Source organism: Uranotaenia lowii, chromosome 2 (assembly GCF_029784155.1).
Source record: "Uranotaenia lowii strain MFRU-FL chromosome 2, ASM2978415v1, whole genome shotgun sequence".
Taxonomy (NCBI): Eukaryota; Metazoa; Arthropoda; class Insecta; order Diptera; family Culicidae; genus Uranotaenia; species Uranotaenia lowii.
In genome coordinates this window covers 226619907-226638411 of record NC_073692.1, presented here as the reverse complement: position 1 = coordinate 226638411, position 18505 = coordinate 226619907, and the positions used below count along the sequence as shown (strand labels likewise).

At 36.6% G+C, this 18505-nt stretch overlaps 1 protein-coding gene across 2 annotated transcripts in view; it reads right to left on the bottom strand.

Moving 5' to 3' along the window:
• The window catches only part of LOC129745575 (venom dipeptidyl peptidase 4), an 810441-nt gene that overhangs the window by 126428 nt on the left and 665508 nt on the right, over positions 1 to 18505 (bottom strand). For both annotated transcript variants that reach the window (XM_055738722.1, XM_055738721.1), the window contains 2 exons: positions 12992 to 13119; positions 7816 to 8027 (listed from right to left, as the gene is read on the bottom strand). In XM_055738722.1, the coding sequence (XP_055594697.1) occupies positions 7816 to 8027; positions 12992 to 13119 (340 nt within the window). The remainder of the gene's footprint in view (positions 1 to 7815; positions 8028 to 12991; positions 13120 to 18505) is intronic.

Sequence of the window (18505 nt, the reverse complement as noted above, 5' to 3'; positions counted from 1 at the left end):
AAAATTATTAATAAGACTAAAATTTGCTGAGCGCAATCAATTATTTTAATGTAGGAGAACATCCTGTAATGTCAAAAATATTTTAAAATTAATACTGAAAACTACCCCAAAAATTAAACTAAGTAAAATGAGAACGAATCTCTGCGATGGAAGACTGCATCTCTTCGATCGATCCAATGATCGCAATCCAATGAAGATCTTCGGTGCTGTGCCAAGGTGGAAGTCGTGAAATCATTTTCAGAACCTTGTTCTGAATCTTCTGGATGGCTTTTTTCATCGTCGCGCAGCAGTTAGACCAAATCGGAACTGCATACATTATCGCTGGTCGGAACACCTGTTTGTAGATGAGCAACTTATTCCTTAGGCAAAGTCTGGATTGCCTGTTGATGAGAGAATAAAGAGATTTAGTGTATTTTAGTAACTCAAAAAGGAATTTAAATTTTGATGCAATATACTACGTACCACCAGTACATTTCGACCTTTGGCTGAAAACAAAGTATCATCAGTAAATAATCTTCTACCTTTTCATTTTGGTACATCAGGAAGATCAGAAGTAAAAATATTGTATAAAATTGGCCCAAGCATATTGCCCTGAGGGACACCAGCTCTAATGGGTGTCCTTGCAGAGCATGAATTTTGATAGCTTACTTGTAAGGTTTGGCTAGTCAAATAATTTTGAAAAATTTTGGTGAGATATACAGCTAATCTCGAGCTAATTTAGCTACTAAACCTTTGTGCCAAACACTGTCAAATGCTTTTTCAATATCTATAAGAGCAACACCAGTTGAATAACCTTCAGATTTGCTAGCGTTAATTATATTAGTTACACTCAAAAGTTGATGTGTAGTAGAATGTCCATGGTGAAAACCAAATTGTTCATCAGGGAAAATAGAATTCTGATTAATGTGAATCATCATTCTATTCAAAATAACTCTCTCAAATAGTTTACTTAAAGAAGGAAGCAAACTAATTGGTCGATAACTTGAAGGCTCTGAAGCACTTTTTCCAGGTTTCAAAATTGCAGTTACTTTGGCATTTTTCTATTTATTGGGAAAATAAGCCAAGTGAAATTTCTTTATTTGATGTCTTTGACTATGTTGTCATACAGACCATGAGTATTGATCTTAAATTAGGTTCTATAGTTGGCTTAAAATTAGGTTACATCACGAATCAAACATTTAAATTTTGCTTTGGATACATTGAAGTCAAACAAATGAGAAACATCATTAAACACTTGGCAGCATCGTTGTAGTGGATGATTTTGGCCGAATACTGTCCTGCTTCTTGGTAGCCAGAAAAGAGTCTGGTAACGCAGTTGTCGAGTTGGAGCGTGTAGGTTCAAAGAGTAAAGCAGTTGCGGACAATCAATAGCATTCGTAATGATATCATAGACAAACATTCGTTTCAGATAAATTCTCCTTTGGCTCAGCGACGTCAATGATAATAGACCACATCTATCGGAGTACGGTGGCAATCGAACGGGATCTCGCCAAGGCAGATGACGCAATGCGAAACGAAGAAATCTTTTCTGGACCCTCTCAATTCTGTCTATGTGAACGGAATGATAAGGTGTCCAAACTGGTGCGGCGTATTCCAAGACACTGCGTACGAGCGAGCAGAACACAGTCTTTAGAGCATAAAGGTCTTTAAAACTCGAAGTATTTCTGAGAAGGAATCCGAACAAAGCGAAAGCTTTTGCTGTAGTTGTTGCCATATGCTGAGCGAAAGAGAGCTTTTGATCGAATGTTACTCCAAGATCTTTTATCACGGTTGTTCTTTCTAGTGTAGTGTCGCGGAACGAGTTGTCGAAGGTAACTGAAGCTCTGGATCTGAAAAAGCTTATGCATTTACACTTTTCAGCATTCACTTTCATTCCATTTGTTTCACACCAGAGCAGTAACCTTTCGATATCCTCTTGAAGCGCTGCGCAATCCACAATTGAATCGATTACTCTGTACAATTTCAGGTCATCAGCATACAGAAGCTTTGATGACTTAAGACAGGTTGCCAAGTCATTTACAAAAAGCACAAAGATAAGCGGGCCTAAATGACATCCTTGTGGGACTCCAGACGGCATATCGAACACTGATGAATGTGTTCCACGGATGTTTATGAATCCTTGGCGATTTATCAGGTACGAGTGCAGCCACCTGGTTGCCCAAGTAGGAAAACCATAGCGCTCTAGTTTCAACACTGCAATGCTGTGGGGTACTGTGTCGAAGGCCTTGGCGAAGTCGATATATACTGAATCCACTTGAAGTTTTTTATCGGTTGCGGTATGTAATTCATTAACATAACACATCAGGTTTGTCACAGTCGATCTTTTCTTAACGAAACCGTGCTGGAATTCGCTAATAATCGGAGTAGCTGCAGAATAAAACCTTTCATATATCAAAACTTCAAGAACTTTGGAAAAACAGCAAAGAATTGATATTGGTCGGTAGTTCTCAACACGGTGAGCGTTTCCAGATTTATGAATTGGAGATATTGCAGCCTTTTTCCAAAAGCTTGGAAAAACACATTCAGAAATCGATCGGTTAAATATCATACTGAGCGGTGTGGCAAGAGATGCAGCGAGTTTTGATGCCAACGACGATGGAATTCCATCCGGACCGGGCCCTTTCGACGGGTCTAGGTTACTTAAAACATTGAAAATCTCCTGGGCAGTTAAATTTGAAAACATTTATTGAAGATTTTAACTAAAAAAATTAAAGTGCTTTCAGGCAACTTTTTAATAAGAGTATAGAAAATCCCATCTTCCCCCGGAGCTTTCATATTTTTAATTTTTTTGAAAACCAATTTAAGTTCATCAATATTTGTCTCACAAGAACTTTAAAACACATTTTGTTTGGGAAGAATATCATCAAATTCAAGGGAAATTTGGACATCAATTGGACTAAGAACGTTTAAATTAAAGTCATGAGTAGACTCAAACTGTTTGGTTAATTTTTGAGCTTTTTCTGCGTTAGTTAAGAGAAGTTTATCTCCATCTTTTAAAGTAGAAATTGGCTTCTGGGGCTTTTTCAGAATTTGAGTTAATTTGCAAAATGACTTTGAGAAGGGTTTTATGTAGAGGACAATGCTTTTGCAAAATTTTCATCTATATATATAAAAAGCAATTTTCTGTATGTTTGTTTGTTTGTTTGTTTGTTTGTTTGTTTGTTTGTCCTCTATAGACTCAGCCGTCTTAAGAGCTAGAGATCTGAAATTTGGCATGGATGCTCATTAGGACCAGGAATGATGAAAAATGTTATAGATTTTTGGATGACCCCTTCTGAAGGGGGTCGTCCATACAAGACAAATATTGTTTTCGCGTTATTGACGTTATTTTCCGTCGGATTGTGATGAAAATTTGCACATGAGTGTTTTGAGAGACGAACAATCGATTACAGTTATCAAATTTAAGGCCAGGGGTCGGCCAAAGGGGTCGTCCACATCAACTGATTAATGTTTTTGGAATATTGGCGTTATTTTACATCGGATTGTGATGAAAATTTGCACAGGAGTGTTTTGAGAGACGAACAATCGATTATAGTTATCAAATTTAGGGTCAGGGGTCGGCCAAAGGGGTCGTCCATATCCACTGATTAATGTTTTTGCGATATTGGCGTTATTATAGATCGTATAGTGATGAAAATTAGCACATGAGTGTTTTGAGGGACGAGCAATCGATTTCAAGTTTCGAATTGCGGATCAGAAGTCGGCTGAAGGAGTCGTCCATACCCAACTTTAATGTTTTTGCGATTTTGACGTTATTCTACATTGGATTGAGATGAAAATTTCCGCATAGGAGTTTTAAGGGACGCTCTTTTGCATTCAGGTTTCAAATCTTTACTCAGGGGTCGGCAAAGGGGGTTATTATCTGTTCACTGTTTTTACGATATTCTCTTGATTGAGCATAGAATTGTAATGAAATTTGACACATGGGAGTTTAACAGAAAAGATAATTGAATTCAGGTGTCAAGTTTTGAATCTTGGTTAAAAAAAGGCCGTCCATGTTAGTTGCTCACTGTTTTCGCGATATTGTCGTGATCATGCATCGGATTGAGATGAAAATATTCAGATGAGGGTTATAAACTATGAGCAATTGACTCCAGGTAGCATGTTCCGTGTCAAGGGTCGGCGAAAGGGGCGTCTATATTCACTGTTCACTGTTTTCAAGTTCCTGACGTTATTTTACATATAATTTGAAAAGAAAAAATGGCACAAGGGAGTTTTGAGGAACGTAAAATTGGTTTCAATTATCGAATTTCAGGCTATGGGACAGAAAAAGAGGGTTTCCTTGAAAGTTCAGTGTGTTGTGCAATAATTTTGTTGGAGGCAGTTAATTGATACCAATTTAAGTGTGAAGGAGTCGTGCACATAAACAAAAGTACATGTTTCTGCCATAATGTCTAGATTATGCAACCACTCGAGAAGAAAACACTCTCACATAAATTTTAATAAAAAGCCAATCAACCGTTTAATTTGAATTTCAAGTAATAGTAATAGTAGCGACTTTAAACACTGTTGAATTTTTTCCCCAAAATTGTCGAAAGAATGTTTCGAATTCATTTTCTAAACTCATTTTGACGTACCAATGATTTAAAGCGAAACGAAGTTCGTACGGGATCAGCTAGTTACGAATAAAATTTAAACGACGTTTGATCTCTTTTTGAAGATCGCAATAAATAAATTTCAAATAAGTATCCCTAGTTCGTTGATATTGGCGTCGACGAATGTTTTTCAGTCGTATCAAAAACTGAAGATCATCATCAATCAAAGGTTGATTAAATTTATGTTTAACTTTGGGTATTGATGCGGATTTAGCATTGACTATTGAAGTTTTCAAATTTTGTTCAGTCAAATAAAATCTTTTATTGAATTCAGTGTAACGTTTATATCCAAATTACGTTCAATAAAATTCCTATATCGATCCCAACTAGCTTTTAGAAAGTTAAATGTTGATTTTTAAGGGTTTTCAATGGGACTTTAGGATAAAGAAAAAGTTATTGGAAGGTGGTCTGAATCGAGGTCCGCATGAGTAACTAATTGACTACAATGCTCGCCTAAATCCTTTAGAACCAAATCAATTGTGGAGGGATTGATTCTAATTAAAGAAAAACAAGTATGCCCATAAGGGTATTCAACAGTATTATAATCTGCAGAGCAGTCATTCAATAAAATATTCCCATTTGAATTTGATGAAATATATTGTTTCAAGATCGGTGATTTGCATTAAAGTCACAAATAATAAAAAATTTAGATTTATTTCTGGTGAGTTTTTGTAAATCTTCCTTTAAAAAATTTTTCTGTTCACCGCTGCATTGAAAAGGCAGCATGCGGCAACAATTATAATTTTCCCCATAGAAGTTTCTAATTCAATTCCAATTGTTTCTAAGACTTTTGTATATTGAAAGAAGGAAGAAGTCTAAATTTGGACGACTATTAATGACAATAGCTACATCCCCACCTTGTCGATCATTTCGTAAAATTTTAAAGAAAGCATTCCTTTTCAAATTATTGTCTGGCTTTAAAAAAGTTCCAGTGATGGCAGCAATATGTATGTTATGAGTTTTTTTTTTAAATAAAAAGAATTCATCTTGGTTAGCCAGCAAAGATCTAGCGTTCCAATTCATAATATTTAAACATCTGTTTGGATCCATGAGGGAATCGTAAAGTCATAATAGCTTTGTTAGCAGTCGTTGTTTTTTTTAAAGTTTGGAAAGCTTCAAACATTGAATTTGCTTTCAACATAAGTTGCGCAACTTATTTACAGGTACCATTAAAATCACTTCGAGCATTACCAAATCGTGATTCCAATGTAGGCCGAGGCTGACCGCGATCAGTCAGATTGTTTACCGGTCTGACGTGTGAAGACGAAAAAGAGGAAGGAGGAGAAGAAACTTTTCTGACAACTTTGGGATATTTCTCAGTAAGTCTATGGAATTGGAGGAATAATTACCTGCGCAATTCGTACACTTGAAATATTCTGTTTGTGGTTTATCACCACCAAAAAGGCATTTAGATTTTTCATGATCGAATGAGCCGCAAAGTATGCATCTGGCATTCATTCTACAAATTTTAATGCCGTGACAAAAAGCTTGACAACGACAACATTGCGTAATATTTTGAAGGAAATTGGTTGAAGATTTCCGAAAAGGTTCGAATTTGACTCGACAATGAAACATAAGACGAGCCTTTTCAAGAATTTGCAAATTATTAACCTGATCCTTTTTAAAATGGTTCTTTTCCTCATTTGAATTTAATTCAATTGTGATCTCATCCGGTGTCTGATCGCCGGTGAGACCACGAAGTACAACTTTAAAAGGACAATCACTTCTAGTGTCGTACGTAAAAAATTGGTGTTTTTTTTATTATCCAAATGATTTAAAAAATTTTGAAAATAATTAAAAGATTCCGCCAATATACGAGCAGTTCCCCTTCGACCGATCTGAAAAGAAATCTTCACATCCTTGACGGATGATGACGATTTCTTTTCGAAAGGCATTGAAGTCCAAAATCGTGACCGTAATTGGTGGAACCTTTTCGTTTTTAAGAGTATTAGAAGAAGAAGGTAAGTACTCTTATCAGAATTAAATATGAATATTTCCTTTTCACTGATGTTATGAAGGACATCGAATGAGTTGGTAATTTCAACTTATTTGGCTAATGGACCTGGATTATGTTCGGCAATCCGCTTTCACACCGGCCGATAACTTCCCCATGCTGGAAAGAAAAGAGAAAATATTAATAGAAGAAAATAAAAATAATTGAAGCACTGAAAAGTGCTGATTGAAATACAGGTAAGAAAATAAAATAAATAATGTAAAATGTTCCAGCAGGTACACAGCAACGATACGATACTATGGCGTACGTGTTGACGTCTCTACGGTACAGATGGAAGTGGAAGTAAAAATACTCAATGCTTGATTTTCTAAAGCGTTTGCAAAGTGATGTTATTGGATGTTGGATATTCTTCGCAACAAAAGATTCTACAGTAGATTTTCTGTGGAAGGAGAACGAAGCTTGTTGATGTGGATGATAAAACTCCTGTCAAGGATTTATTTGTTTTTGTATGAACTTTCAGAACAATCATAGGGAGAAGTTTTTATCATTTTTGGTGTTGAACTGTGTAACAAGAGAAACTTTCTTAATTGTTAGCTCACTTAAAATTTAACGACAAAATTATGTGGCTTTTTTGTTCCGAACAATGCTTTCCTTGATATTTGGAGGATCATTATATGTTGAAAAATTCAATTTTAGAAAAAGCGTGAAAACGGTTCCATCCAAAGACAATATTTAAGGGGTACCAAACCGAGGCTTTTCGCACCTCAGTTTCGCACTATCGATTTCCGATTGGCCGGAACGTAAACCAAGGTTTATTAGATTGGCATTTGGCATGGTCTGGTGAGCGCTCAACGTGACCGGGAGACGTGTATTTGCAAAATATGGACCGGCTTTTACTTCACAGCTGGACCATATCGAGTCCAAACGTCCGATCGAATGTGTTACACCGAAAACCCACAATTTACGTGCCACTTCTACCCAAACCATGGTTTTGTGGTCAGACTAAACCGTGTGTTGCTTAACAGCTTTATCGGTATCTTTCGAAGGCCATCAGCTTCTATGGGAAAACACATTCCACTGGAAGTTGGATAATTTTAATCCTGGATTATCCCGCTATTCCTCTACTTCCTTAAAGCAAAATTAAGAATCCACACTCAAGTTGTAACGGGCCACTTCGGGTAGTTGCCAGTTTGTCTTCAGGCTCGGCCAAATAAAAACAACAGGAGGTCAATAAAATGAAATGGAATGGTTCGCCAGCTAATTTACCTTCGTAGAGCCAATCCGGAACGCCATTGTAGACGATGCCCGGGATGGCCGTTTTCGTAAGTCGGTAGGTTTGTGCCGCCCTGGCCGACGGTTTGTAGAAAATGTCGTACATGTGTACCAGCACAATCGATTGGCCCCGGGGAGTAAACTCAGCGTGCAGCAGGAACGGCCACTCGTCGTCGTCGGCCTTCATCGTTAGCGGAATCGTTTCGCTGGAAAGAAAAGAGAGAAAGAAGGGAATTGTTATAACCTTGATTATTTACAAATCTTTTCTAAATAAAAAAAATGATTAATCTTTATGGTATATAGATAACTCGCCACGGATTATGAAGTCTTACGAAGCGATCGTAGCTTGATTTTTTTTCTATCGAAGTGATTTTTTTTATCGAGGCTGGCGTTCGTAAATTATAAACAAACTTATGCAAAAGCATTGCAAAGTGATTTGACATCTAACAGAAAAATCGGTCGACTGATTCATCACCCACCAAATCAATTTTCGAACACGCCGTAATACATTTGATTATAGCCTATTTGCTGATGATACAGCTCTTTTTTTACTCCGGCATCTGTCCAAATAGTATTACCATGTGTAGAGTATAAGACGAATAAATAAAATAATTCTAGTAAAAAGTAAATGGTTAATTGTTTTAGTGCAGTAACGCTTCCCTCACCTTACTGTACGTCGCAATAACGACTGCCAGTAGGGTATGAAAGGGAGGGAATATAAAAACAGAACTTCCATTTGCGAAACCGTTCACTCCCATTGTTAAATAAGGTCGAGCCGTTCCATAAGATTGAGCGGAGGAAGCGACTCGTATTGTACCGAAGGCAATCTTCGTGTGGATCATGATGCCTCTAGTATGGTGATCTCATATGCCAAATCGCCATTCCGCCATATTGAAAAAGTTTTGACAGCTGGCTGTAGTGTTTACGAAAAAAGGGGTCCAGGGATGCCAGGTGTTTGAGATAAAAAATCAGATGGCAAAAAAGTGTGTATGTGCACAAGCCAATCGTAAACGAAAGATCAAAAGATTCAAAACCGTACTGGGGTTTAGTTTATTTTATTATATTTAAATTGAGTTTTCGGAAAAAAAAGCAATGATATGAGTATATTCAATGAATTAATTTGTATTCTAAACACTTTTTTATAATAAAATTACAATACAGTTCGGTCTATCCGTATGTTCCGAAAAAGAAAAACTTTTCATTGACCGTTATAATAGAAAGGATCTTAAAGGGTGGAACAAACAACCAAAACCCTAAACCGGATGTTGCTTGTTCCTTATTCTTGTTACCTTATCCTAAGAGCTATTTTGTTTCCCTCTAATCGAAAAGTGTTGGATGAAAATAAAAGTAAATCGGTTCTGCTAAAGGAATGCTATAAATTCGGCTATTGATAATTTTCATGATTCAATGATAAACGATTTTAAGGTTCGAATTTTTTTTTTTTCAAATAACTGTTGCATCATGTAAATACTGCTTAAGCCTTTTTCAATATTAACATATTCAGTTAATCTACCTTCACCACCACCCACGAGCAGCGCTGAGCTGAAGCTTTGCTGCACTTGAGGATGACTAGCAATTGGACAGCATCACCTGCAGAATCCTTCAAGGGCTCAATCCATTCCGGACAATCAACAGTCTGCAGTGGATCGAACTGATTCCCTAACCCACTCATCGGACTTATCGTCATGCTGCTCAGGCGCCTAACGTTGCGCCTATTTTCCTATTTAAGCTCATCGGTCCCATCATTCAAAAGTGCCAAAAACTTCATCTGATTTTCCCAAATGCTACTCGATTGGATCTTCTGGAGCAGCGATGGCAACAGACGGGGGTCCTCCTGAAGCAGCTTTTTCATCTCGATAAAGATCGGATGTTCCTGCAGGAGGGCGCTTCTCGGACGATGGAATGTAACGTCTCGCCATGTTACCATCCGATTCGATGACTTTCTGCTGCTTATAGATAGCTCTTGAAAGAAAAAAGTGTTGAATAAGCATAAATTTGTCATAAGTAATGCAAAATTAATGTTACTCACCGCTACCGACAAAGCTGGCACCGTCGTTTATAGGCCCAACTTCTTCCAGCTTTGCTTACCAGCCCGGAGCTCAGCCGGAAGATTTTGTTTCGATTCTATGAATTATATTTGCAAAAATCAAGGCGAAATCTTTGTCTAAGCAATATCTTGGTGATTGGCAAAACTTCGTGTTTTACAAAAAATCAGAGCACCTGGCATCCCAGCCAGCCAGCAGCCAGCCGAACAGCCAGCTGTCAAATTTCGGCTCCTCCTCCGCATCCAACCCTCGTCTACTTTTTGCCAAAGAGAGACCACCATATCTAGAGGCATCATGGTGTGGATTGCGAGAGAAAGGCTCTCGGCTCTCGCTCTAGCGTAGAACGACGGAAAATTAGTGAACCCGAAAATCGTCAGTTTTCGAAGAGACGTTAATCAAACAAGTTGAGTGTTGCGAACGAGTTTGCTGAAATAGTGGGTTGCAGATAAGTGGAACCTCTAGGAATCGAAAATGGACACAAGAGACGATGGATGCGACACCATGCATATGGAAAAAGATTAAGGAGTTCTCCATTAATACTTTTCCACAAACCTTCTGACACTTAACCTCACCAAAACAAAGTATATGATCTTCGGCTCTTGTCGAAAAAAAAATGGAACCTCATAATAATCCCAAAATCAATGAAATCGCTATCGAAAGCGTGAACAACTTCAAATATGTGGATATTACTCTGGATAAAACTCTTTCATGGAGCAATCACATTGATTTTTTACAAAACATAGATCTCATCTTTTAGCGGAATCTTATGGATGGTCAAAGCATTCGTTCCACGCAACGTTCTGCTTAAATTCTATTTTGCCTTCATACATTCTTATTTACATTATTTGATCGCCATATGGGGAAGGGTATCTTTGTCCTTTTTGTCACGTCTACAATCCCTACAAAACCGTTGCTTGCCGATCAGAAGAACATATCAAAATTTTTACTCAAACCCATCTCAATCAGATATTATTATCTTATTAAAATATAGCTTGGATATCGAAATCTTCGTTTTTGTCGTTTCGAAAAAAACTGGTCATATCTCCTGTGATACAAACATTTTGTCTGATTTGAAATAATTTATAGGAATTTTGGAGCTCTCATTCCAATGCATTAGGTCTGGTTTTGAGGTAGCGCCCAGTAAACATGAATCGGCAGAGAGGTAACTCAAATCGCCAGAGGGATCGTAACGATCTCTCTGGCGATTTTGCATCATCACATCGTTAGAGAGGAACACACCAAACGCGTGCCTTGGGTGAGTGCCACGAATTAAGCTAAGACACGCCCTCCAGAGAAACACACGAACACAATCCGAATCGTGTTTGTATGTTTCCCTTCGAGACGCGTGTTCGCCTGCCTGAGAAGTCGACAGCTACGATTGAAAGCACACACGGGACACGGGGACAAAATGCGACCACACCGTACGAGTGTACGATTCAAACTGATTTCGCATGTACGCATTCGTTGCCTCTATGTATCTCGGCAGGACAAACCGAATGAAAATATTTGCGTTCTTGGAATTTCGCCGAAGTAAACCGTTTTATTCTAAGTTCGGTGACTCAACTCTCAATTTTGTGCATGCTCTGTCGATTTCTGAGAGGACGCGCTTACTGGGCGTGCGCTCCTCTCAACCGGCAAGTCTAGGTTCGAATCTCCTGGCTGTACCCATACTTTTCTAGAATAGCTCCAATTTGAAACAATACGTGAAAGTACAAGACAGGAGGCAAATGCTACCTTGCATACAAGTACTTGAGTCCAAAGCAAACCTTGCATGCAAACCTGTACGCAAGACTCAATTTTCAAAATGTGCTAAAAGTGTCAAAATTTCTACCACTTTTTCCCAACACAAGTGAACTTGCTCTAAGTAATAACTTTTTCATTGTTAACAAGGTTCGGCACTAAGCACTGTTGCTATGGAAAAACTAGAATTTTCGAAAGGATATCATGGATTGCTACTCCTCGAACAGCGTTGAATTAAGCCGATATTTTCTGAAAGGTTGTCTATTTGCTGCTTGATTCAGCAAAAATATTAACTGCATTATCGTTTCCAATCTCCGCTCGCCTCAGGGGGCCGCAACTACAACTGACAACTGACCGACTGTGGATCCAGTTGCGCTCTGGGATTACGATATTATTTACAACATTAGCAAGACAAGACAAGCTTTGCCTACCCCCACCGATGAATGGGCCATATCATCCGGTACCCGGAATCCATTCATCCGGAACCGATAATAGCCTTTCGGAATAAGAAAAGTCCCCGGGATAGTCACTTCCTTCTGTTTCTGGCAATTATTATCATCATTATGAGCGTGAAAGACAAAAGAAATCTCCGGAACGAACGCGGTGAAGTGAAATGGTCAGACGGCAGCCCGGAAAAAGTCATCGGCCATTCCGAACTCTTCGGCGTCTTCGTCGTTAGCGTCGATTCTTCCAGTGCGTTTTCCAAGAAAATCGTTTTATCATCCTGGGGGGCTTTTGTGTTTGTTTCGTCGAGAGCTTCCGCTAACAACAATGGCTTTTGGGAAATATGCCATTAATGAGTGTTCGGTCCAGCGGGGGGTCCTTCAATTTCATCAGTCGCACGCCTTCCGGTTGCCTGGGTGCGAAAAATTTGAAAAGGGGGCGGAAATTGATGAAACGCCCACCATAACTGTTCCGCTTCGATGGGTGAGGTGACAGTTTATTTAGCCATTGTTGCCGTTTTGTTGGGATGCCTACCGGCTGTTGCTGACGATGTTGTCATTCGGATTAATAGCACAAATAAGCACCCTCTCCCGTAAGGGATTTGTTTTTGGGGGTGTGGTAAACAAACATTTGCGAAGATATTTGTTTCAATTGTTTTCCATATTTGAGGGCAATATAAGGGATTGCTTGCAAAAAAATTACCAAAATCAATCCTGCAAACGTTAAACAATGGATATTTATAGGAGTCGCTGATCCAAAATCGATTCTCAACACTCTAATTCACCCTAAACCCGTCCAAGGTGTCAAGTGCAGATAAACTTTCAAATCCCTTATCGACGTTAATTAATCACCACGGACAGACCCAAAACGATATGCTAATTAATTATTCAATTGAGCGAGCGAGCATGGCATTATAGATATGTTTCGGTCTGCTTACTTACCTGGTAGTGATATCGTAGATGGTGTATTGGGCGAGAAACGAGTGACGAAACAGTTTCTTGACGTTTTGGGCCAACAGTAGAAACTTTCGATCCGCTGAGATAGAAAACTTGGCAGGGGCGAGCGTTTTCTGAAATAATGAAAAAAATAAATAAATTAATATGTACATGGATCTAAAATCAGAAATATTTTCGAAAATATCGAATAACTTTATCAGCATTAATCTATTCTGCAATAAAAAATTAAAGGACTACCAAAAAAATAATTGTTTTGTTTTTATATAATGGAGCGATAATTGAATTCAAATAATGTCAAATTGATTTTTGTTTAAAACATGCCTCTCAAGCCTTTAATTTAAAAGCCTTTTAATATTGAAGTTATTTAATCTGATCAAATCATCATGTTGTATGAACCCTTTATTAATTTTGATCTGAGTTGACATTTCGGCCAATTTATAGAAACTAAGTAGGGATGTATTATTAAAGATGATGAAACTACTAGGAGGACAGATCAAAGCTAGAGCGCTTTTAATAGAAGAAGCGAAACATCATTTCTTCTATCTAAAGCGCTCTAGGAATTTCTACAAAAATAATCAATTCTTGTAAGAATTTGAAATCAATTTAAATCCTTTTCAATTTTTGCAGCGCGCCTGAATAATTTGTGTTGCCAAACCTTCCTTTTTTCTCATTTCAATCAAGCTAAGCTTAATCTTCCTTTTTTTCTCATTTTTTTAAAGTTAGACTCATTTTTTGTTAGTTTTTGATTGTTTTAAGTAATTTTTGATAATTTTATTTTCCTTATGGGTTAGACAAATTAAGTATCTATTGACATATTTGTGTTTTTTGTCATTTCTCTTAGTTTTTTAGTTACTTTTTGTATGATACATCATTTTCTAATACTTTATGATTGTTTTTTTTTTGTTTTTGTTGTTATATTGTCTGAACATTGAAGTACGTTAAAACATACTTGTGGTGTTTGTCTTATTTTTATGGGATTTGTCAAACTGCGTTTTATATAAAAACTCTTTAAAAAAAAATGAATCTTCAAAATCAATTCATTTAACTTAAGAAAACAAAACAAAGTTAAAAAAACATCAGAATAAGAATTGAGCTAATAAAGATTAGCTTTTTAATGCCTGGGAAAAAATAGAATACATCATTGAGCATTATCATAATTTTCAGAATCTCTTGTTTTTTAACCGATTTTTTCAAAGTACATAGTTTAAGAAACCTCGTTATGTCACTAATATACTTCATTTTTCTGTTATTCAAAGTCTGAGAAAAATCTGAAAAAACGTGCTTCGGAGAAAATACTGTATATCAGCTACATAATGCTAAAAAATAAGTTCATTTAGTGTCCAAGAAAGTTGAAGCACCAAGCAATACGTTTCACATAAGGGTATTTTTTTTTAATTTTTCAAGATCATGACCACACAAACTGTAAAAAGTGGTGTAAAAATTGTTTGAGTCATACAAGATGACTATTGAAAAGAGGATTTGAAAGTTGACGTGATTTGGCACATTTTCACATCTTTAGATTTTCAAAATACGAAACACAGAATTCATAACGAATTTTCAAAGGTTTTTCGAACTTTTTTTCAATTTGCCTTTTCAGATTTTCTTGCACTTAAATTCAACTTTGCACTGGATTTTGAGAAAGTTGAGATTTATGCAATAAATTTATATTAATCAGAAAGGAAATTTCATATCAATTCTGGTGGTGTAACTACATTATTCATTGATTTATTTATTGATTTACTTCTTTATTGACTTGTTAAAGTCTGCTTCATTTAATATTGGAACAAATTCTTTTGCTCATTGTGGCGCTCCTAGTGGACGGATTTGGAAACTTTTTTCACCCACGTGTCGGGAAATTCATTACCTTTCACCATGTATTTATGTCATAACACCAAACGATAGCATTTTGTAAACAACCGCCATGGAAGCCGAACGGAGAGATCAAATTGTGCACAGTTTTCTTGAAAATCCATTGTTGTCGGCATCGAAGCTAGCTAAACAGCTTAAAATGCCCAGAAATACCGTATGGCGTGTTATCAAGCAGTACAAGGAAACATTGACGACGGCTCGGAAGCCGCATTCGAAGCGTCGGAGTGGAACTGTCGACCGGAAACTGCGTGGGAAAGTCATCAAGGCCGTCAAGAGGAATCCCAATCTTTCAGACCGCGATTTGGCCAATAAGTTCCAGGCCGCTCACAGTACGGTGCGACGAATTCGTCTCCGGGAAGGAATAAGGTCATTCCGAGCCAGCAAACAGCCAAATCGGACGCTGAAGCAGAACAATGTGGCCAGAATCCGTGCTCGAAAGCTGTACGACCAAGTGCTGACCAAGTTCGACGGATGTAAAGTCTGCTTCATTTAATATTGGAACACAAACAATTGCGTGTAGTTCAGTCATTTATTAACGAATTCATAATTTGTTTTTCATACAAATGTAGCATTTTCTTTACTCTTTCAAAAAAAAAAAAATTAAAAAATTATTCATTGCTGTTTCGAAGAAATTCTCGTACTCGTACTCGTAAGAAAACTGTGCACAATTTTATCTCTCCGTTCGGCTTCCATGGCGGTTGTTTACAAAATGCTATCGTTTGGTGTTATGACATAAATACATGGTGAAAGGTAATTAATTTCCCGACACGTGGGTGAAAAAAGTTTCCAAATCCGTCCACTAGGAGCGCCACAATAAGCAAAAGAATTTGTTCCAATATTAAATGAAGCAGACTTTAAATAAGATCAATAATCTTATAAATCGGTATAGATTAAAAATGAATATAACAATAATTAAAGTAACTTGGTATAACTAATCCTGACGTTGATGGGAATATTTTTAATTCAGCATTCATTCAAGTCTAAAAACAGCAAGTCCTCTTTGAAACGTGTTTTTAAAAAAATTCACTTTAACTTGAAGGGGGAGTTTGTTCCAGTTTTTTATTCCTCTCACAACGAAAGAATTACTATAGTACAGGGGTAAGCAAGCTTTTGAAGCAACGGGCAAATTTTAATTTGATATCTTTTCGGCGGGCCGCACTCAAAATAATATTTATTCATAGTCAGAGCTTTACGTCAATTTTTATAACAAAGCAAATAAATCCCAATTTGGCATGGGATGGTATTTCAATACGAGAATTTTTTTATGTCAAACAATTCCTTTCTTGCAGTGGGATGATAGAATTGGGAATAAAGGAAGGGAAGAGGAAAGCTTACATTTAACTTTTTTTTTACAAAATCCTTGAAATGGACAAAACTGAACATGGAAAATCATTTTGGTATGATTCAATGATTACCTGACACACCATCCTCCTTTCAGTGAGTAGGTACATAGGAGGAGGGAGGTGAGCCCAATAGAATTTTGTTAGCATAAGTTCTCAATTTATGCTAACGAAGCCAACAAATGGAATACATATGGCATGGAAAGGTACTTTTTTTATAAATTAATTTATTAACTAAATCTGACCTTTACATGTACCGCCTTAATTGGTCAAGCGTTGTTTGTTTTTTTTTGTGTTACATATCAATATTACAATTCATTATTATTTGACACACACTTTGTAATTCTTCTGTTGTAAAATACTTTTTATATCTGGAGGAACACCGAATTTCCTCAATTCAATCCAAAGAAGTCGCCTGTCCCTCGATTCAAAGTTACAGCATTCGAAGATCATGTGATTCGGTGTTGCCTCTGCAAATGGAAAGGTACTTGGTTATGAGATATGTTTCTACGATTGTTATAGACCCTTACGCTTTACAGTGTAGAGAGAGGAAGAAAGTAGGGGATTCCAGAGAAATTTTGTTGTAAAGCTTTAAAACTTATCAACCAATCAATGAAACTATATTTGATATAATAGGATTTTTGGGAACGAAAAAAATTAGTATTTTTCAGATCACGACCTCCATTCAACAGGGGGGGGGGAGGGAAGGACAGGGGGAGGGCTCTCTTATCAGTTTTTTAGCATAAATCTAGAACATATCAAGCAAAAACAAACATATTTTATAAGTTAGATTGTTTGCGTTCGATTAATTTGTGATCCTCCTTTTTTTTTTTTAGGGCGAATATTCAAGAAACAGATGAAAATTATCAGATCTTTAACCAAAATTTATAGATCAAGATTCTGAATATTAGTTTAAGTTATTTTTGTGTTGCAATCCGAAACTTCTGCTGCAGCTCTCATTTTTTAGCGGTTGCTTATGAATTATGTTATAGTTTGACTTCAAATGATGCAAACAAAACAATAAAAATTTGAAAAAAATCTGAAAATATTATTCGATTTTGAAAGGGGTAGCAAAGCACACCGGGTCAGCTAGTTATATATAAAAGCAAAGAAAAAATGAAATTAATATTTTATTAATGTATTTGCAGACTTCCAAAAACTTTTTGGAACACTTAAATATTTAAAGGTTTATCAAGGTAAATCAGCGAAATTATTTGAAACAAGCGTTGAAAATTTCCATACCGTTAATCGATTTTGCTGAAACTTACTCAAAAACTTTGATTTTTTTTGGTTTCTTTGTGAAAATTGTGAAAAAATCCGGGCAATATCCGGACTTTTTTCACGATATCCGGGCAACCGGACCGGACCGGACTTTCTCTAAATTTTGCATCAAATATCCGGGCAAACCCGGATAAAACCGGGCAATCTGGCAAACTTTCTGTAAACATATCGCACGCAGGCATTCAAAGCCGTCTGTAAGCGATTCAATTGAGAAACATTGGCATTAGAAAAAGTAAAACAACTAAATATGAAATGGGAGATTGTTTACCTTATTAGAAAATTGAATTTCATCACCATTTAGTAACAAAGAAGGCGGCTCAAGTTCATTTATGTTTCGTGAAAAGAAAATAGCTTTTGTCTAGGATGAACTAATGGGTAAAAGGTTATTGAAAGACCATTCAAATAGTTTGAACAACAGAGGACCTAAAACAGATCCCTGAGGTACACCAGAAAAAAATTGTTGTAAAATTTGAAAGCATGTTTGCATAAAAAAAGTTTTCTGTTTACTATTAGAATAGGACTTTACCAGGTTAATAGCGGATAAACTAAAGTTAAAACAAGATAAAAGTTTCTCAGAAAGATTAGAATGAGACACTCAATCAAATGCTTTCGAAAAATCAATCATTAACAAAATTGTAACACCTTTTTTGTCAATGCACTGGATGACGTCATCGTGAACTTTGATAAACGCCGTTTCAGTACTAAGATTTGCCCGTAAACCAGACTGGAGAGCGTAAATAAGATTAAAGTTGTTGACAAAATCAAATATATGTTATTTCAATACTTTTTCAAAAACTATAGAAAGTGCACACAACAAGCTTATCTGGCGAAGATTAGATAATTTTTTGCTATTTCCTTTTTTGGTATTGATATGATTTTAACATTTTTCCAAGCAGTGGGAAGACTGGATGTTGAAATAATTTGTTGAAATTTTTATGTTTTTAACATTGTTTTTTATGTTGATCCTATATTTTTTGTAAGAATTGACTTGTTTTTCCAATGTAGGATT